Source organism: Arachis hypogaea, chromosome 10 (assembly GCF_003086295.3).
Source record: "Arachis hypogaea cultivar Tifrunner chromosome 10, arahy.Tifrunner.gnm2.J5K5, whole genome shotgun sequence".
Taxonomy (NCBI): domain Eukaryota; kingdom Viridiplantae; phylum Streptophyta; class Magnoliopsida; order Fabales; family Fabaceae; genus Arachis; species Arachis hypogaea.
The window spans coordinates 112,335,372-112,358,143 of NC_092045.1; the positions used below are offsets into that span (position 1 = coordinate 112,335,372).

Sequence of the window (22,772 nt, forward strand, 5' to 3'; positions counted from 1 at the left end):
GAAAGCTATCAAAGAATGGGAGCCGCCAAATAAGGTATCTGAATTGAGATCATTTCTTGAGTTGGCTAATTACTATCGGAGGTTTATCAAGGGATACTCCGCCAAGGCTGCACCATTAACTGATCTTCTCAAGAAGAATCACTCTTGGGAATGGTCAAAGAAGTGTCAAAAGACCTTTGATGAGTTGAAGGCTGCTATCACAAAAGGACCAGTACTAGCACTGCCCAACTACTCAAAGGTGTTTGAAGTCCACACCGATGCATCTAACTACGCTATTGAAGGGGTTATGATGCAAGAAGGACATCATATTGCCTTTGAGAGTTGCAAGTTGAATGATACAGAGAGGCGATACATCGTTCAAGAGAAGGAGATGACCGTAGTGGTGCATTGTCTAAGAACTTGGCGTCACTACTTGCTTGGTTCATACTTCATCGTCAAGACAGACAATGTGGCTACAAGCTACTTCCAAACTCGGAAGAAATTAAGCCCCAAACAAGCTAGGTGGCAAGATTTCTTAGCTGAGTTTGATTTCGAATTTGAATACAATTTCAGGCAAGACTAATGTAGTAGCCGATGCGTTGGGTCGCAGGGCTGAGTTGGTAGCCATTTCCATGGTCGAAGGAGATATTGTGCATACCATCAAAGAAGGGTTGCATCATGATCCATTATCCAAGAAGTTGGTGGAGTTGGCCAGAGAAGATAAGACCAAAAGATTTTGGCTAGAAGACGACATTCTCTACACTAAAGGGAGAAGACTATACGTCCCTAAATGAAAAAATCTAAGAAAAAATTAGTGAGAGAATGCCACGACACCAAGTGGGCTGGTCACCAAGGTCAGCAAAGGACCTTGCCTCTCATTGAATCTTCTTATTATTGGCCTCAAATGAGAGATGAAGTGGAGAGTTATGTGAAGACTTGTCATGTGTGCCAACAAGATAAGATTGAAAACAAGACACCAAGTGGATTGTTGGAACCTCTGCCTCCATCAGAGTGACCGTGAGAAAGTGTCTCTCTAAATTTTATCTATGCCTTACCGAAGTCTGAGGGGTTTTGATTTATTCTCGTGGTAGTGGATCGATTTTCAAAGTATGCTATTTTTATACATGCCCCTACTGACTGCACTGCAGAGGAAGCAGCACGACTATTCTTCAAGAATGTGGTGAAATACTGGGGATTGCCTAAGAGCATCATTAGTGATCGAGATCCACTCTTCATAGGACGACTACGGACAGAGCTGTTCAAATTTCTTGGGTCGGAGCTCATTTTTCAACAAGCTTCCATCCTCAAACCAATGGATATACTGAAAGTGTGAATGCCTTACTCGAGTGTTACTTTAAGCATTTTGTAAGTGCTAATACGAAGGATTGGACAAAATTCCTCGACATTGCTCAGTTCTCATATAATTTGCAAAGGAGAGAGTCCACAGGGAAAAGTCCATTTGCGATTGTGACCAGACAACAGCCACTTACACCACACTCTCTTTTTTCCTCTTACTCAGGGAAGAGCCTTGGAGTTTATCTTATGATTAAGTCATGAAAAGAACAAGAAAATGTCACTCATTCTTACCTCAACAGAGCTGCAAAGAGGATGAAGAAATGGGCAGATAAGAAGAGGAGGCATGCAAGCTATCAAGTGGGAGATAAGATAATGATTAAACTTCTTCCACAATAATTCAAAACCTTTTGCAAGGTTCATAAGGGCCTAATCCGCAAATACGAAGGGCCATTTGAGATCATTGGACGTGTTGGAAAGGTTACTTACAAAATACAACACCCTCCCTCTATGAAGATCCACCCAGTATTCCTTGTGAGTATGCTTAAACCATATCATGAAGGACCAAGATGAACCAAGTAGAGGTGACTCGAGTCGTGCTCTGCCTGTGATGATTAGATCCTTTGATAAAGAAATCAAAGAGATCTTAGCCAATCGTGTCGTGCGACGAAGAGTAGTACCATCAAGTATCCAATACTTGATCAAGTGGAAAGGACTCTCGATAACCGAAGCTAGCTAGGAAGCTCATGAAGATCTGTGGCAATTCCAAGAACACCTAGAACGCTATCATGAACAGAATACGACGAGGACGTCTACGCATTTGGTGGGGGAGAATGTCACGATAAATTTTAGAAAGTTAAATTTAACAGTGTTTGTATAGTTTTCTGTAGTTTTGAGAATGCTCTAAATGGTTCCGAAACATTCTAAAATGTCCTAGAAGGTTCTGGAATATCCTAGAAGGTCATAGAGTATTTTAGAAGAGTGTACATGTATATAGAACTATGAAGAGTAGTATGGAATAATCTAGAAGTATTTAGAAAGTTGTGATATGATGGATATTTGTAATGAAGGTTCTAGATGATTAATCTAGACTGTTGATTAGATTTAATCCTAACTATCCATTGAGGAGGTGGATGGCTATAAATAGGAGGTGAGAGTTAGAGTTTGTGTGTGAGTCATGTGTGAGTCATTTGTAACAAATACTTGAGTAATAAAGTGTTCTTTCCACCAAAGTTCACTTTCTCTTGTGTTCTTAGCTTTCTTGCTAAGTGTTGAGGGTTAGGCTGATTTGGTCTTAACTCAAGAGGTTGAGTAAGTTCGAGTGTCGGCACGGTAGTGTTGGAGTGTGTCCAAAGCCGTGACAATATTCTCAAAATTGGAGAACATATCACGAAAAATATAATATAACTACTTTTGATTTTCATGGACTAAAAATGTTTTTCCTTATCTGATGGCAGAGGACAACAAAGGATTATTCTGTATTATTTTCTTCTATTCTTAGAGACTCCAATGTATGATAAAACAATTAACTCATATCAATTTCTCAAAAAATGAGAAGGATCCTTCTATATCTAGTAGACACGACAAAAACATTCTTTTGCACATTTTCTATTTCATTAAAAAATGCAATCAATCTCAATTTTATTAGGAATAAGAATTTTATGTGAATCTTTATATAAAAAGTTGAGAAAACAACCTTTTTATTGGACAGAAAACATGTATAAGATAGTTCGAAAAACTAAGACTATAGTTAAAGAGATCCCTTGTCTAAGTATATTAGACCCTAAGGTAAGTCTAATTGTCGAGATGGATATCGCTATCCAAAAAGAAAGCTACTGATTACAGATGTCTAAGAGTAAAAATATAAATTTCGGAGACAAAAATATTAGATATTTTCATCAAAAAGCAAATAGTAAAAGAAAAAAGAATAAGATCACGACACTAAAGAATGATGAAGGGGTCTGGATTGAGGACGCAGAGATGTTAAAAAAATATGGGATGGAATACTTCAAAACCCTACTCTAATAATGAAGTTTACCCAAAGAACTTTCTTGAAAGGAAGGTTAATATCCGATAATATTCTAATAGCTCACGAATGTATGCGAATTATCTTAAGTAAAAAAGATCAGGTTTGATAAATGAAATGGCGTGTTGGGACTCTCGGGGTGGTCAGTCCCGGAAAGCCGCACTCGTAATTTGTTAATAGTTTTCAAACAAAAAAATTTTAACATAAAGTACAAGTAGTTTGAAAAAAAATGATCTCAGTCAAAATCCTTTGTCGTTGTTCCGTGTTGACGATAAGGAGAAATAGTATCCCTTTTTTCATATGTCATGATAGCATAAGTAGGCTTACAAGATTAAAATAAAGTAAACAAAAATGAACACAAAGTGTATTCTACACTAGAATTTATATAAATTAAAATTTTCGGTGAAAATGGAAATTAAATATATTTTTCTCGTGTACTTCTCACCCCGATTCATCGTGAAAATAGAGACTTTTGCTTACGTCAAAGATAAGATCTCAAAAAAATTGCTTCATTGAAAGAGGTCTTTTCTCTCGACCAGTGGGCACAAGATTAAAATTTATTTTTCAAGACATGTGATTTTTGATGAAACAGATTTTTCAATATTTCTGTCTTTGACAATAAAATTATAGCTGCAGATACCGTCATTTCTAATGATCTATCCACTCTCACTTTTAACATTTTACCACCACCTCAGAACTCTCTATGCAGCGCCGTAGAAGGGAGTTGGCGGTGGTTGGCTGGCGATAGCATTGATGGCGATGGTGATTTGATGGTGGCAGAAGCGGAGTGGGAGAAAAGTGGTGTTAAACTAATCGTTACTTTTATAGTTTTATTGATGGATAATTTATATATATTCGTGTATAAAAATTAAAAGTTAAATTATTTTGTTACAAGTTATTACAGGTTTTGATGATTGATAAATTTTTAGGTTGATATTTAATATTTAGATTTTTTTTACGGAAATATTTGGTAACCAAAGAAAATCAGTCAAAAACAATCATAACTTGCCTTATTTAGCATTCTTGTTGTTTTTTTTGTTTCCTTAGCATTATCCTTTTTTATTTAACTTTTAAATTTGTATTTTGATAAGATCACATAAATTTAGTTGATGATATTTCACATAGTATTTTAGCCAGTTTCCTCGCCGCCTCCAAAAGATAACTAATTGTGGTGGCTGTACAACCTGAGCATTTACAGATGAGCCAGTTTAATGCTTTAAATCAATCTTAGTTCAAAGTAGAGGAACTTTCTCAAATAATAATCACTTAATAACTAAGATGAAAAAAAATCTTAGAGAAATTAAAGAGTGATCCAATTAAGACTAACACAAAGCATGTGTGTATATATACATAGATAGAGAAAGAGACAAAAAGAAAAGATCTTGAATTTGAAGATGGTGATCCTCCAAAGAAAGGTTCCAAAGATAGGTTGCGAGATTTGTGGCTTCATCAGCTGAATTGAGAGAGTAACCTGAAAGTGAAATACCTTAATTACTCGTCACTATTTATTTCTATTATTACCTTTTTTGTGATTCCACATTTGTATGCGTATGTATATGCAATCCTAATTCTAGTTTCATAATTTATTTTCTTAATACACTCACTCAGCTATCTCTCCCCTCAATCGGATATTTGCACAAAAAACTCAATACTCACAGTGTCTCACCGCACATTTTTTATCCTCTCATTCACATCTGTGCTACTCTTCAGTTTACTGTTGGCTGTTTTATCGTAACGCTCTTCATTATTCTATTGGTTTTTAAATTAGTTGGTTTTTTTAAAAAATTTAATGCTTCAACTTGGTTTCTTAAAAAAAATCAACACGAGTCAAATTAATCATTCTTGTAACTATTTGATAATATTACGATAAAGTTGGAAGTTCCATGAAAAATGAAAATTGCATTTTTTATGATAGAAAAAAAAAATAAAAAAAGGATTAAAGTTATCATATGCAATGGATACTTTTTTTTTTTTTCAAAATATAATTATAATTTTCACTCTTCTCCAAACATCACTCTTCACTAATCTTTAAAATGGACAAAAACAAACATTGTGAAGAGAACATACTTGACTTCTCATACTAAATCATGATGGATATATTTTGAATTTATCTAGGAGAAACAAAAAATTTGCTGTTGGAAGATATCTACTTCATGATAATTATAAAATAGTGCTTTTATTATATGAATTTGTATGTACAGGATCTAAATTAATGGCAGTAGTGGATGGACTGAAAATTATAGTTCATGGCAATGGTAAATGGGCTGAAAATTATAGTTTAGTGCGTGTTAGAGGAAGCACTAGGACCATTGTGAGTCCTTGATTTTTAAAACAACAGAACAACAATTTTTGTAGTGACAATTAGATCATCACAAGTTTAATGGAAACTCAACTTTAAGAAAATAAATTCTAACAATTTTATCCAATAGATTAGACACATTTGAAAAAACTAATCCAAAAGACTTCACTTTCATCTAAAGATCAAAAAAATATTGCAAATTCAAATAATCGTACTAGAAGTATTAGAAGTGAATAAGAGTGTTTTTTGTATGTAGTGAATAATAATAAAATTCTTATTTACAATAATCTTGATATTAATGTCAAAAAGATGATTGTATAGTTAGTATTTGATGTTTTAATGTGTATGATAGAGTAGATAAAAGTAAAAAATCAATAAAAATGTGAGTCATGTATGTTTTATTTTTATTTTTGCTATTCTTATTACAACTCTCTCTTTTCAACTATAAAAAAAAAAACTAAAAAAATTCCCTAACTATTTATGTGCAGTCTTCATGTGACACATCAAGAATGTGATACTAAAAGTTTTCTCATATGTCAACTAATGTTAATGGAACGAACAACTTAACTGACGCAAGTATGTTTTAGAGACTAAATTAAATCATTGAAATTTTTTAAAGATTAAATTAACTTTTAAAATTAAACATTTTAAAAAAATTAAACACCAAGAAAAGGGAATTTCTATTATATAAGGTTAGCAACATACTCTTCACTCAAAGTTGGCATTCCACTTTATATATAACATAGTACATTTAAGATGGGTTGAGTACTGAAATTGTCCCTAAGGTAAGTGGCGAAAATCAAATTCGTCTCCGACGTTTTTTTGCTATTAAAATCATCCTGAACGTTCAGAAACACTTTAAAATCATCCTTCGCTGCTTAAAACAAATATTTTGGACAGTTTTGCCCTTGTAGCCGTTAAGTGTCTGTTGCAGCTTTTAATGAATAAAATAAATTTATTTGTTTATTTATATATTTATATTAAATGGTGGTTTGGGGCGGGTTGGGGTGGGATTAAATCAGAGCTGTAATCCCTAACCAAAGAAGCAGTGCAGGAGATAGGGCTTGCGGAGGTTAGTGAAGCCATGGCTGCCGAGAGCTCACGGTCGTGTCAGAGTAGATCATCTGCTCTGAAAAGGGAGTTTGTGTGTCGGCATGGGGAGAGACCCGTGCTTAGAGTTTCTGGAACGAGGAACAACCCTGGGCGACGATTTTGGGAGTGTGTCTACTATGAGGTCAGTGATTTAAGTTTCTGTAGGTGGGTGATGGCAATGTGTTGTTCGTTCTGGGTGTTGGGAATAATACACCATTCCCCCTTGAGAAAACACCTTTGACAGAGAAATAAAATAGACACAATCACAACACAAGAATTTAACGTGGAAACTCCAATTACCGGAGAAAAAACCACGGCCATTGTCAAATGACAACCAGAGAATATCACTATGTGAAAATTGTTACAACACATAGACTTCTTTCTCTCACCGGCACCCCAGTACACCCACACTCTCTCAAAGCAAATATCTAACTACACCTCACAACACTCTCTAATCAAAGAGTACAGAGGAAAAGAAAAATCAGATACAAGCTTAAAATGTTTCTGACTGGTGCAAAAACAAATGGAGAACTTAGCCTCATATTTATAGCCTAGGCCACCCACTCCATTTGCTATCCTAAGCAATGTGGGACTAATTCAACCAAATCCTAACAATCTCCACCTTGATTGAAATAGTCACACATCTTCAGCTTCCATTGTCAACACCGACAATTCTTTGCTGCCATTGTCTATACCGACAATCATAGTTCATAGAACTATCATACTCCACCATGAAAGTATACTCACTTGGAATTAGACCACTCCAAGCATTTCGCCTTGGTACAGATCGAAACCTTGCTGAAAATTCATGGTGCAACTTCCAAATTGGCTTTTCCTGGAAGTTCTTCAGCCATCGACCTAACTCCGCCACACACCTTGCATCTCAACGCCAACCAATGCCCGTGTGCAATTGTGGACCCGATTGCCACAACTTATCCTTATCCATGGCAGTGCGGTAATACCATGAGGATACTTCTTGTCTTCTAGAGAACATCATCTTCTCTCATAGAGAGAGCAACCAGAGATCTTCTCCTTCAACGCCTTGTGCAAACCTGATTGTATCAACACATCCTTGACTTGTACTTGCCACAAGCCAAAATTGATTCTTCCATCAAATTTCTCTATTGCAAGCTTCACAGCACTTGAATATCCTGACATTGTTGCAACCGTATACTGGAATAGTATAACTCAACTGTAGACCGTGCACTAGGAAGAGTCCCCAGGAAAGAGAGGTGGGTCACAATGGACACACTTAAATACCAAGTCTTTCCTTAGCCAGAACCTTTTCCAAACTGCACTCTCACAGTGTCACACTGCCTTCCAGCAACAACAACAGCAACCAAAGATCAACCTCAAGCCACAGGACAAAATTCTTTTCTGATGTGGAAGGTCAGACTAGACTGCAACCACAGAGCATACTAAGAATAAATCCCACCGAACCGAATCTCTGATACCACTTGTTGGGAATAATACACCATTCTCCCTTGAGAAAACACCTTTGACAGAGAAATAAAATAGACACAATCACAACACAAGAATTTAACGTGGAAACTCCAATTACCGGAGAAAAAACCACGGCCGTTGTCAAATGACAACCAGAGAATATCACTATGTGAAAATTGTTACAACACATAGACTTCTTTCTCTCACCGGCACCCCAGTACACCCACACTCTCTCAAAGCAAATATCTAACTACACCTCACAACACTCTCTAATCAAAGAGTACAGAGGAAAAGAAAAATCAGATACAAGCTTAAAGTGTTTCTGACTGGTGCAAAAACAAATGGAGAACTTAGCCTCATATTTATAGCCTAGGCCACCCACTCCATTTGCTATCCTAAGCAATGTGGGACTAATTCAACCAAATCCTAACACTGGGCACTGACTCTAGTGGGTTGCTGCAGATCCAAGAGGAGTATGATTTCTTCCGATGGGCAGACCCAGAAGCAGACAGTGACGATCCTCATGTTGCAAGGATGAAGAGGAAAGTTGCGGCCATGAAAGCAAAAGTGAGGGACGTTGAGCGGAAGTTCAAGGTTGCTGCAGTGTTGGGGATTTTTGGGTGGGCAGTCCTATTTTGCTTCTTGTGGCAGATTTGGTTTAGTCAGAGACAGGGGGTAGCATGTGTGATGCCATTGAAGTATGGTTAATGAAATTAGGGGAGAATTTATGATGCAGTTTGGATTTGTTTGATTGGGTCTGAGTAATGTAAATTGAGTGTTACTGAGTGTTGAATGAACATGTGGGTTTGGTTGAGGGTTTAGGTGATTAACTATGTGAGTGAAATGATGTCCCTGTAATTTGACAATTAATTGGAGAATAATTTTTTCATGTTAGCCTGCAATTTTTGATTGATGAGTTGTGTTAATGAACTTTACAGCATATGAACCTAAAGGTGGAAATTGATTAAACAGAAGCAGAATAATACTAGCCAGAACACAATTATGGGTAATTGATTAATAAGCATAGTAATATAACACCAAAAGGTGGAAACTTCCGTCACCATGATTTCCATTACATGGACACAGAACAAAATATAGTCTGTAGGCTAAGGAAACAACAACAAAAGCTGGATTCCTAGGATATCCAGAAACATAGAGCAAGACTGTTGCTCACTAAGAAAGTATCACAAACCACTAAATATAAGTTTCAAACAAACCAAAACAAGTGTCACACACATTGAGTCTACTCAATCAAAAGTACATTAATAACAGCACAGAACACAAATCTTCACAATAGTCTAAAGTTTTCCCCAAAGTCTTGGAGGAAGTTTTGCCATGAGTCTCAGCTTTCTTGGAGAAACATGAAGTGGAAATTTGTGGCTGAAGGAGACAGTCCTGGCTGCTTGGCTGGAGCTGGCTGCACCCATCTTCTTTGGTGCTGGTGGTTGCTGTGTCTTGCTTCTGGTGGGCTTTGTCTTGGGCCTAGTTGAGGATGATATGGGCCTGGACCCAGATTGGGTTGAGTTGGGCTTGGATGTTGTGGTGGTTGGTTGGGGCTGAGATGATGATCTAGACCTGGTGGACCTCCTCAGACCCCCACTTTCAGATTGCATAACAGGCTGTGATGAAGCCTTAGAACTGGTTATGGGTCTGCTGGATGAAGCCTTCCTCCCACCTCTGGTTTTCTTCCTACCAAAAACTTTCTACACTGCAGGAAGCTCTTCTTACAAGCAGCTAGACACACACATACCCTTTGAAAGATGCAATAATTGTTTAACCTCTGGTGCTGGTCCTCAACCTCGAAATCAGGGGACCGCTGGACCTTGAGTGTGACTGATGACCTTGGATTAGCCCGTAGCAGCTCCGAGCAGTAGTCAACAATCCTTTTATACTGCTTTTGGTAAGCTCCCTGAATCTCCTCCAATGCAGCTTGTCTGGACCTAGCTGCCATCAAAGTTGTCACTGTCAAATTCCATTTCCTTTGTGCCTTGTTGACCAGATCCTTTATCTTTACCTTAGGGTTACCTTGCACTTTCTTCCTAAAAACCCTACTCAGCCAACCAGTATGGAGTATCCCTACCATATGTGACTGGCCACAAGTATGCTTAAGATTCATTGACCTGAGCTGCCAAGTCTCTTCTTCACTCATTTTTGCTGTGTACAACCAAAACGGACACCCCTTTTGACAAACAGCCCTCACTCTCACCAAGTCCAGCTTCGCATACCTAAGTCCCCTTCTTGTTTGCACTGCATAAGCTGTCACAGTGTCCTTGAATTCCTCCCTTGAAGCATATACAGTTCCAACTTTCCATTTGTAAGTTGTCATGTCTTTCACATCCCTATGTATTGGATACCGACTAGCTTCATGGTTATCATCATCCTCACTGTCCTCTTTCTTCGAACCACCACCAACTTCATATTCCAAATCAACTTCATCACTATTGAACCCTTCCTCATCACTGAAATCACCTCTTGATACCCCTTTTTCCTTTATCAACCCGATTACCATCAGTCCCACCTCCTACTTCATCAAATCCACTCTCATCATCGTACTCCTCTTCACTGTCTATAAACACAACATCATCTGCACTGTCAACCTCATCAGCAGATGAAATGAAATCCTCATCATCGCTATCCTCGTCACTGTTCGATTTGCCCTGCTCCTCAACATACTTATCTCCCTCATCAACCTTCTCCACATTGTCCATTTCTCCCTCCTGACCCAGTTCACCCTGAAATATCACCAACTGCTTCTCATTATGTACCTCTTCATCATTGCCCCTCTCCACCTCCTGATTATGTTCACTCTGGCCTCCAACATCAAGAAACCCTACCTCAGGAAAATCTTCAGCATCATCAATCTTATGGACCACATAGAGCTCAACATGACCACTATTCCCCGCTATTTTACACGTCTCAATGGCATCTCTGTCTCCCTCAAATAACTTCAGATCCTTCTCTAACCATTCAGAATTTGGGTCCTTATACCAAAAACCTGAAATCTTTTTCTTTGTGTATCCAAACTGTCCTACCTCAGCATATGCCTCAAAAAGAGACCAGCAATCCATATCGATATCTTCGATCACTGTCCTTTCTCCACCTATATACTCCAATGTACCATTGTCATATCCAAATCTACCACCATGGTAGACACTCAGGTTAAAGGTTCCCATCACCTAAACCCTGCAAACAAAAATCGCACCCAAATCCCATTTGTAAACTAACGAATACCCATGAGTGATTATGTAGTCCAAGCTCAAAAAAACCGAAACAAATGCGGCACACATACCTGATTCGAGATGGCTGACACGAGAATGAGCTCCTCTCCCACTCTTTCCCACGCAATGCAAATGCAGTGACGATTCTACTTCAAGGGAGCTATCACTCTGTTAGGGCATCATTGAAAGTGAAGGATCAATTTTCCTTGGGTTAACGTTACTAAGAGAAGGAACATCTTTCGCGGGAATATAACCCCAAGCGTCAATTGGGCCAGGGGCAAAATTGGAATTAAAATTTTTTTAATGCGATTGAGGATGATTTTAAAGTGTTTCTGAACATTCGGGATGATTTTAATAGCAAAAAAACGTTGGGGACGAATTTAATTTTCGCCACTTACCTTAGGGACGATTTCAGTACTTAACCTCATTTAAGAATATTTAATTATGATAAGATTACGTATAAAATATCAAGCATGAAAAATAAGAAAAAAGAAAAGCTAGGCGTACGATCATTTTTAATCAAATTTTAAACTAAGTGACAAAAAAAATTAGAAATTTTATTTTTTGTTTTTATTATTTTTCTTTGTTTAATATAGAAATTAACAAAATAACACAAACTATTACAAAAATAAAGTAAAAACTATACAAAAAATAATGCAAAAATTTAGTCGAAACAACACAAAAACTTCAACAAAAATTTATGTATTTTATTTTATTTTTTTTTCTCTTAAACAAACTACCTTTTGGATAAATGTTATGTGACTTTTTCACTAAAGATATTGGTTTTTTAGCATCTCTATTTTCAAATATTTCTTCAAAATATTTTTTCTCAATTTCTTTCTCTTATTCATGTGTCTATAACCTTGATTGTCACCTCTACTATTACCTAATTCAAATTCAAAAATCAAATCTCTCAAAAGTTCTAATTTTCAATTTTGCCAAGTTCAAGAGAAAGAAGAAAACAATATGCTGGAAGAAGAAAATGGAGAAAGAAGAAGTGGTGGTGCCCTTACTTTTTTGTGACTTAGCTAGTATTTACTATTTAGTCATGTAACACAACTCATCAAACAATACCTTAATTCGCATTGGATCTAAGTATCTAACCGTAGCAGGAGTAAAAAGAAAGTATACGAGTTTAAGAGCCATTCTTGTCATTTCAATATCAAGGGGGGAGTAATGAGAATTTTGTCAACACTATTGCATTCAAATTTTTTGTTTCCTTAAATTCCAAACCTAATATAACGTAATTTTTCTAAGAATAAGACCTTTGGACTTCTTAAGATTCTCATTTTGATTTTTAACTTTGAAATTACAAAAATACTCTTCAAAAATCGTATATATACACAAAAAAAAATTGGACTTTAAACTAATTCGAGTTAGTAATTGAGTTGAATATGTAATTAGTCCGATCAAATTTAGTCAAATCAAATGAGTGAATCGATTGAATGCTATAGTATTTCAGACTTTGTTAAATATTAAGCTATTATTTTATTTAGTGTATGTAGTCTATTTTTAAATATATTATATAGGTTTTATTTTTAAATATTTAATTAATTAATTTTAATTGAAGTGGTTCCATTGTGATTTACTAGTTGAATAATTAACCCAATCATATTGTATATATAAAATATGATTATAACAATTAATAATATGTAGAGAAGATATACATGATATATGGAGGGAATGAAATTTTTTTACTTTTTAGTTGATAATGTTATCTTTTATTATATATCATTTTATTATCATTATCGATTATAAAAATTACAATATCAATATCTTATCATCATTAGGGTTGACAATAAATAAAGTAAGATAAGATTTATATTTTACTCTAATTTTATCTTTGAATTTTTTTTAAATTTTATTTAATTTGTAGGTTGAGAATTTTTCAACTTTAATTTTATTCGCATTTTAAAATGATACACTTAATTTTACCTATAACAAATCTTTTTTTTAATTAAACACAATATTTAGTTATTTTATAGTTTATAAATATACTAATAAAATAAAAAAATAACAAAATCATAACAAAAAAAATGAATTCAATTTCCATTAACTTGATTATATATATATATGGGACACGCTACACATCCATGTAACCATGTAATCAAGTTGGCCCAAGCCCAAATAGAGTCACACGCATTAATGGCGAGTGAAGACACGCGCCCGAAAATCCTTCGTTACTTCGCACTCATTATGAAAAAATGTTACTTTTTCCTCAACACAAAACCGCTCATTCTTTTCGAATCTCTTTCAAAATCACTCAAACTTCAATCACGTTCTCTGCGAAAACCATTACTGGAGAATAATCGCGAGAAGATTTGGCAAGAAACAACCAGAAACGAACGAAAACAGCAATAAAGATTCACCTTCCTCCTCCTCCTCATTCTCCTCCTTCTTTTTCGTGTTCCTTCTTCTTCACGTGTTTTCTCCTTATCTTCATTCTTTTGTTGTTATTGCTGCTGTATTTTTTTGTCTTTTTCTCTTTCACTCCTTGGTGAAAAAGCAGTGGAAGTTAAGGAGGAAGAGTTTTGAATTGTGCAGAACAGAAATAAACCGAAATGGCCAACTCAACTGAACCGAATATTATTCATGTGCTGAATAAAACGTCATAAACATTTAATCATCAAGAAAAATATTTCTACATGCACAAGGACTCAATTGAACACACTAACAATCAAGTAAATCAAAATGAGCAACTCCACTAAAGCGAGCAACATTCATGTGCTGAGTAAAACGTCGTAAACATTCAATCATCAAGAATAGCATTTTTCCATGCAAAAGAAGTTAACTGAACACATAACAATCAGGTGAATCGAAATGGTCAACACCACTGAACCGAACACCAATCATGTGCTGAATAAAACATGATAAGCATTCAATCAGTAAGAAAAATATTTCTGCATGCACAAGGACTCAACTGAATACATTAACAATCAAGTGAATTAAAATGAGCAACTCCACTTAACTGAGCAAAATGTTGGTGTTGATTATAACGAAAGAAGAAGAACCTACATGCGCAAATTTAAAAGAAGAAGGAGGAGGAGGACGAGGAGGAGAAATCAGGGGCGATGCTTAGTTCAGACAAGGGGGGCCATGACCCCCCCAAACTTTTATTAAATTAGTAATACTTCTTCAAAAAATAAAAAATAGTTCAATTGGCTCAAATACTTTACTATGACTGTCACAAAAAAATACTTTACTATGACTTAAAATACTAAAGTTCAATCTTCATCTCTTGCTTTTATTGCACAATAATTTTTAGTTTTAAACATTCAAAACATGTTGGATTTGGATTGAACTGAGTGTATTCGTATTTCACAACTCTCTATTCAATAAGCAACACTCATTCTACTTTTGAGTTCAAATATAAAAAATTAGGTATTTTTTATTTATGTAATTTAATATTATTTTATATTTTACTGTTAATTTAATTTAATTTTTTATATGATAAAAAATATTAGAATATTCAATAAGTATTGATATTATTTTATTTATATAAATTGATAAAAAAATTTCAATAAATATTATAAATTTTAATATTTGTCCTTCTAAATTCTTTTTTACATATTTTACAGGATATATATTCAAATTTTTATATAAAATAATCATAAAAAATCAGAATTGATGCATTTTTTAAGAGGAATGCTAATATTCAAGAAGGAAAACATATAACTTTTACAATATTAACACGTGTAGATAGTTCTTCTACTTTAATGAATCACAAAAAAAGTGAGATACAACCTTCAAAAGTTTAAAGAGTTGCATTTGATAAATTTAACCTTAACTTTTTGGAACAAGACCTTGGAAAACGGCTTTAAATTTGACAATATCACCCAAATTAGAGAGATGAGGTTAGACAAACTTATCTTAAATGGGATCCATATCAAAAGCATCTTGACAATTATCTTCTATTTGGCCCCCAAAATTTTGTTTCAAGTTCCGCCACTGCTGGAGAAATACTATTCTTGTTGATTGAAAGTTGATCACCATTTATTCACCACATAAACATTTTTCGGTTCGATAGTCTTTGTGGTTTTGATTCACCAGGTGAATGTTGTTCGGTTCGGTAGCCTCCTTTTACTTTGTTCAGTGTTTAAGATTATTGTGATAGCATACAGCAATCATTTCCTAACTGTCTCAATGTAATAATTTCATTCAACTTATTTGAATTTGAATCATTCATTATTTCCATTTAGAAGTGTAGATTGAAGAAGAAAACGAAGAAGAAGAAGAACGACGGAGCTTATTATGTTGAATTTAATGTATATCAATAATAAAAAATGTGAGCAGAGAAGAAAAACGCGAACAGAGAAGAACGACGAATTTTATTTAATTGAAGAAGAAGAATAAGGAAAACGCAAGAAGAGAACAAGATTTACGTTGAGAAAGGTTTATCACGTAACAAAAGATTTATGTTATATACGTTATATGAGGCGCGTGTATAACAAACGCATAAAGAGGTTGAGGAGGCGTGTCTAATTGAAGTTAGTTAGATAGTTTGGATGAAAAAATTATATGAATGTAGAGCTTATATATATAGTAATTTTAATTACATAATAAAATACGTCAAGAGTGCAAATTAATTGGATAGAATTAGGCCTAAATCCGTAACTTAATTTACTTTGCTTTTGAGTTTTAAGCCTATCCTACTTAACGAATTGAATTGAATACTCTCGCATATAGAGTTAGTATTGTCGTCCCTAATCATCCCGCTGAGCCGCATGTAAGTTGTAACGAATCAACGGCTGTGGACCCGAAGTGACACGTGGCTCCAAAATGTGTAATCAATATATTATGAACAAAAGCCAAAAGGGTTTCACACTTTCCCATCTCTTTAATGATTCCAAAAGCCAAAGAGGAACAAGCTTGGTCCTACCAAGACGATACTCTTATTATACTACACTAGTAGTAGAAAACTAGAAATGATCAAATTAGGAAGAAGTTGAATTTTGAATAAAATAAACTGATAATTTTAAAAAATAACACTTAATTAAATTGGTCTAAAAAAATTAGATTGGATACTTGGATTTTTATTATATTTTTATTTTTTAAAAATATATAAAAATTATTCTTGTTGAACAAATTAATTACTCTATCTCTTTTGTTTAAAATTTTAACATGCGTGTTAAAAAAATAAACTTTTAATAAATTTTATTATTAACAATTAAATCTTACAAAAAGATAAATTAAATAATTCTCTTTTAAAATGCTGTAGAAATTAATTTGTTTATTAATAATTTTAAAATTATTTAAAAAATAAAAATTTATTAAAACTAAAATATTCGATCTAAATTTTTTTATATTAATTTACTGAATAAAAATTTATTAATTCTAATATTTTTGGCATGACAATATCTTAATTATAAAATTTAAAATAGTGCAAAAATTTAATTAAAATTTTTTAAATTACAAATTTAGTAAAATGGTAGAGATTAAAAAAATAATTTAATTTTAATTATTTTGATATAAAAAATTTAAATAGATAAAGTGAACTTAACTTGTGAAAAGCGAAAATACTTAATAAAGTTAGTAAATTAGTCCCCATCAAATCTGTGATAAATAATCTTTCAGTTTATTACCTTAACTTATATAAGATGCTCAACATTGTGGTAGAGAAGTTAATTTTTTTGCAAAGAATTTTTATGAAATAAGGAGGATGGCAATTATGGATTACCATTGGTAAAGTGGGATATTGTCCAAACCCCGGAAAAATTAGAAAGTATGGAAATGGGTGATGTAATCATTTAGAAAACAACTCTCTTGTTCAAGTAGTGGTGGGAATTTTAAAAAAAATTGTCCATTATAAAAAAAAAATTATATACTCATGTAATGATTTGAATCCAAACATTGTTCTTTCTTGTCAGCCCGTGCCAAAAAATGAGGCTCCTAGAAAGATATATGCCAGTTACAGATAAAAGAACAACATGTGAGAGACAATATGATTAGAGGATTATCTTTGGAGGTAGGAAATGGTAGAAAAATTTGCTTTTGGAAAGATAATTGGCTATCATGTGGTATGCTGAAATTAGTCTTTCCAGGACTTTTTTTACTTTCAAATCAAAGCGGATTGATAATAGGAGATTGTGGGTTTTATGATGGGTTAGAGTAGATATGCCATTTTTAATGGAGAAGACAATTATTCCAATGGGAGTTGGAGTTAGCTAATCAACTCCATAGAATCCTTCAGTCAATCATATTAACACATGGAAGAGAGGACCGATTAGTTTTGCAGGATGAACTATTACCGAATGATATTTCAAGTTATAGTTTTACTAGTTGTATTTGAAAGGGTTTGGTTCCACCACGAATTAAGTTGTCACCTGGTTTGTATTAGTGAGAAGAGTCAATACTAAAGAGAGATTATGTAAATTTGGTGTCATTGATCAAAATGATAGTATTTGTATTTTATGTAAATAGAATACCGAGAATGATTACCACTTATTTATTGATTGTGAGCTTACTTGGCAAGTGTGGTGTGCTTAGTTGTGTGCCTATAATAAACCATGGTGTATTATAGGTTCAATTAAATAACATTTTGAGAGTTGGACAGGTGTATCTGTAAGAAAAAAAAGTAGAAGAGAGGAGGAAATAACACGCAGATATATCCTGGTTCAGTTACTAGGTACAATGTAGCCTACATTCAGTTTTCATCACAACAACGATGGAATTTCACTATCTCTTTTTCAAGATTACAAATACCAATGTTTTCTTAGGATCTACCCAATCCTATCTGGGACAACTCCAAATTCTAAACTCAATCTGAATTTGACTAGACCTCAATCTAGCTTTCAATAGAAAAGTGCTAACCCAACTTGTAAGAAAATCCCTACAAGATCATGACACAAAATATAAAGATGTACAAAGAACCTCTGAGACATCTTATGACTTTTTCTCACTGTTTAACTCGCTGTCTTTTACCTCTTATTGGTTTTTTCTTACAAACCTCACCATGACGTGCTTCTGACCCAAGATAGCTTCACGTTCTCCATTGTTGCTTCTTCTATGCTTGAAGTTTTTTTCTTGATTTCTCGGTGAAACATTAAAGAGGAAAGAAACTTTTTATTTTACCTTGACCAAGATAGATTTGTTTCTTGACCGAAGCCCTCCTTTTTTCTTTGATTTAGCAAAATTTCATTTGCCTTTTTTTACAACCTATTTCTTGTATGTGTATTTCATTTCCGTCTTTCTTCTTCTTGAATGAATGATGTGATCGAAGTAAGAGAGAGAAGAGAGAAGAGAGAATAATTTTCAGTAAAACTTTTCCATAAATTAAATCAAATTTATTTTCAAGTTCCAGTTACCAAAAATGATTAGCTTTGCAAAGTGAGACCTTTGATTTTGTGATTACCGTATGGGCTCTTGACGGTTTTAGGCCATTTTGATTTTCTTCCTTTTTAATGTTCAACTACTAATTTTTGAATCAATTTGGTATTAGACTGGACTTATTTTGTGGTCAAATTGGGCTTGTAATAACTGGGCCAAGAGAAAAATTAATTTTTTTCTTTGCACACAAACCAAATTCATTAAACCAACAATTGAAAATATTTTAACAATGTTTGATCATCATATTAATTTTCTAAACTTAACACAAGAGTAGAGTGATATTTGATCTTTTAAATTATTGATAATATTATCTAAAGTGATTAAAAATTAATTTATTTTATCTATCTAATATTTTTGCGTTGATACTCCACTTTGATGTGTTGAATTTTTTATTTCAAAAAAATTTATTTTATTAAAAATATACAAAAACAACCTGTATAAATATATAAATAATGTGCGGGCTAATTTCTAATTTCCACGGACATTTGTTGGCATTCTAGTTGGAGCAAAGCTTACATTGATTCGATTCATTTATTTTACACAACTCAAACTTCAAATATTAGCAAATAAGCACAACTCCACAAGATAGTGCGAAGAACTTTTGTGGACCAATAATCACCCGCCACGTGGCCACCCGGATTCTTCCTCACCACTATTTGGTTCACTACTCCCCTCACTCATCACTCGTCACTCAACACTCAACTCAACTTCCTTTCCCCAAAAACTCTCTCCTTTCCCTACCTTCCTTCAAATTTCTAGCAACCCAAAAAACCAAAGACAACGCGCTCCGTAACTAACTAACTTGCTGAAAACGCACACAAAAACAGTTACAACAGAAAACATGATGAGGGAAGGAACAAACATCAATATTGGCGGGAGTTGCAGCTCCACCAACAACTGGTCACGTGCCTGCGACACGTGCCGCTCTGCACCCTGCGTGGTGTACTGCCGCGCGGACTCTGCCTATCTCTGCTCCGCATGTGACGACAGAGTCCACGCGGCAAACAGGGTGGCGTCGAGGCACGAGCGCGTGTGGGTCTGCGAGGCCTGCGAGCGTGCTCCGGCAGCCTTCCTCTGCAAAGCCGACGCCGCCTCTCTCTGCTCCTCCTGCGACTCCGACATCCACTCCGCCAACCCCCTTGCCGGCCGCCACCACCGCGTCCCCATTCTCCCCATCTCAGGCTGCTCCTCGCTCATCCGAGAAGGAGAACAAAAAGAAGGAGAACCAGAAAGAGAAAATGATCACGTGTTTGAAATTGAAGGTACAATTAATAATCAGAATTATAACCATGGATGTGAAATGGAGGATGAGGAGTGTGAGGGTGATGATGAGGCTGAAGCTGCTTCGTGGTTGTTGCCGCATCCTGTGAGGATGGGTGGTAACGATGAGAGTGATGGGTTCTTGTTTTGTGGTGGCGACGGTGACGGCGATGGTGATGAGTACTGTTGGGAATAAGACACAATTCCCCCTTGAGAAAACACCTTTGACAGAGAAATAAAATAGACACAATCACAACACAAGAATTTAACGTGGAAACTCCAATTACCGGAGAAAAAACCACGGCCGTTGTCAAATGACAACCAGAGAATATCACTATGTGAAAATTGTTACAACACATAGACTTCTTTCTCTCACCGGCACCCCAGTACACCCACACTCTTTCAAAGCAAATATCTAACTACACCTCACAACACTCTCTAATCAAAGAGTACAGAGGAAAAGAAAAATCAGATACAAGCTTAAAGTGTTTCTGACTGGTGCAAAAACAAATGAAGAACTTAGCCTCATATTTATAGCCTAGGCCACCCACTCCATTTGCTATCCTAAGCAATGTAGGACTAATTCAACCAAATCCTAACAAGTACTTGGAGTTTGTGGATTGTGATGACGATAATAATAATAATAATAATAATAATAATAATAATAATAATAATAATAATAATAATAATAATAATAATAATAATAACCAGTTTAGTTGTCTTGATCATGATCAAGATCAAGATATGCTGCATAACTATGGCGGCGATCATAATCAGGGAAACAACCATGACAGCGTGGTTCCGGTTCAGATGCAACAGTGTTTCGAGTTTGACTCCTCTAAAGTTGGTGCTGGATTCAGTTACAATGGTTCTCTTAGTCAAAGTGTAAGTATATTTATACCAAAATTAGTATATATTAAAATATAAAATATATATTAAAAATAAATATAACTGATTTTGATAATTGATTTTAGTATATAAATAACATTTTGATATTTATCACTGTTTATTACGTAATTTTTTCTAATTTTTTTAGTTAAAATTCGTTACTTTACCTTTTCAAAGAATGAGTGTCTAAAAGGTGTAATGTCTAATTTTTCACTTAAAACTATTTAGTTCAAATATAGTTCTATTCTTATTTTTGTAGTAGTCTTAGCAATTTTTACTTGATTGATTAAAGAAACTTTTAACTTCAAAGTTTAAACAAATATATACTATATACATGTATGATTAAATTGAATTCAGGTTTATTATCTAACAAGCTTTCATTCTTTTTCATTCTTACACAAGGATTGAGATGTTGTAGAAATATATGATGTTGTGTCATAAAATGAATTCTATTTTTTATTCAATTATTGCAACGTTGTAGAAATATATTTGAAGTTCTATGATTAGGTACTTTATCTTATGTAGCATATATCTATCTCTACAACGCTTCACTAAAGGGTTGAAGCTTACTGGCTAGAATGTGCAATTTAGTACTTTTCCTCTTTCAGACATGGAAATTAAATGATAATATATAATTTTATATGTTCATGTCCTTGATAGTTGTACTTTGATTTTGCCTTTGTAGAGATAAATTACTTTATTTCTGTTTCTGGAAACACAAAAGGGCAACTTAACTATTTTTGTCCCCTCTATCTTATTAAAAAAAAAAAAAGTAAGAATAAATTCTTTCACCAAGTTTTGTATATGGGAATTGGGAAAGTTAACTAGGAATCCAAAATAAGGGTTATCCAAATATTGTAAAATCTAGATGTGGCTACCATAAAAGAATGCTACCCAAAAAAGGATGTTTTTATCTATTTCATTTGAACATAAATTTTTTTGTTTAAAAAAAATCCAATTTTTAAATTTGTATACTATCTGAATCATGTTCTTAAAATTATAAAAAATATTGTATACATACAAAAATCAACTACCATATATTTATGTATAAAAACAATATTTATAAATTTTTAATGTGTATTTTAACATGTGTTTTATAGAAGTGAGTGATTTAGCAGTTAATTTCATTGAATTGTGATCTCATAAACTTATTATAAAATTTCAGGTTTCAATGTCATCCATGGAAGTTGGAGTTGTACCAGAATCAACGTTGAGTGATGTGTCAATCTCACATTCAAAGCCACAAATAGGAACAAGTGAGCAATTTCCTCCAATGCCTATGCCTTCATCACTTCTAACTCCAATGGACAGAGTAGCCAGAGTTCTAAGATACAAAGAGAAAAAGAAAACAAGAAAGTTTGAGAAGAAAATAAGATATGAATCAAGAAAGGCCTATGCAGAAACCAGGCCACGTATTAAGGGTCGTTTTGCAAAGAGAACAGATGTAGAAGCTGAAGTTGATCAAATGTTATCATCAACCCTAATGTCAGAAGCTGGATATGGCATTGTTCCTTCCTTCTGAAGAAATCTGCTATGTTGGATATTGTTTTTGAGATAGTAGACGCGAAAATTAGTTTGATCTTAGAGACAGAGACACATAGATATAAAATTTGGTATTTTCTGTATTTTTTAAAAGTGAAAACAGAAAATATTCATCTTTATCTTTTTGTCTCTGTATATCTATCTCAAAAAAATCTTGAAAAAGAAAAATAGAAGGCACAACTGATATATTTTTATGTAGTCCAAATAAGTTCGGACAAGTTATATTTTTCAGTTCTATACTCATGTTTATAAATATGATATCCTTATATTAATTTTGCCAACACTTTCTTCTGAACAAAATTTCATGTTCTTTTGCTCTGTATATAAAAAAAAAAATAATAGGACTTCATCCAATTTTCCCATGTTATTTTTGCATTTTTCAATTTTTATTGTATTTTTGAAAATA

At 34.1% G+C, this 22,772-nt stretch overlaps 1 protein-coding gene across 1 annotated transcript; it reads left to right on the plus strand.

Moving 5' to 3' along the window:
- The first annotated feature begins 19,371 nt into the window (after positions 1–19,371).
- LOC112717988 (zinc finger protein CONSTANS-LIKE 2-like) lies at positions 19,372–22,643 on the plus strand. The gene is made up of 3 exons (XM_072205497.1): positions 19,372–20,121; positions 20,601–20,821; positions 21,990–22,643. Exons 1-3 carry the CDS (start codon positions 19,518–19,520, stop codon positions 22,344–22,346), a joined length of 1,182 nt encoding a protein of 393 aa, XP_072061598.1. The 5' UTR covers positions 19,372–19,517; the 3' UTR covers positions 22,347–22,643.
- Positions 22,644–22,772: the final 129 nt, after the last annotated feature.

Excerpts from the sequence above, each read along its gene's own strand:
- LOC112717988 (XM_072205497.1), top strand. The coding sequence starts at position 19,518 with ATGATGAGGGAAGGAACAAACATCAATATTGGCGGGAGTTGCAGCTCC. Across the intron at positions 20,122-20,600 it reads CGGCGATGGTGATGAGTACT|ATAATAATAATAATAATAAT; the intron begins GTTGGGAATAAG and ends ATAATAATAATA. Across the intron at positions 20,822-21,989 it reads ATGGTTCTCTTAGTCAAAGT|GTTTCAATGTCATCCATGGA; the intron begins GTAAGTATATTT and ends ATAAAATTTCAG.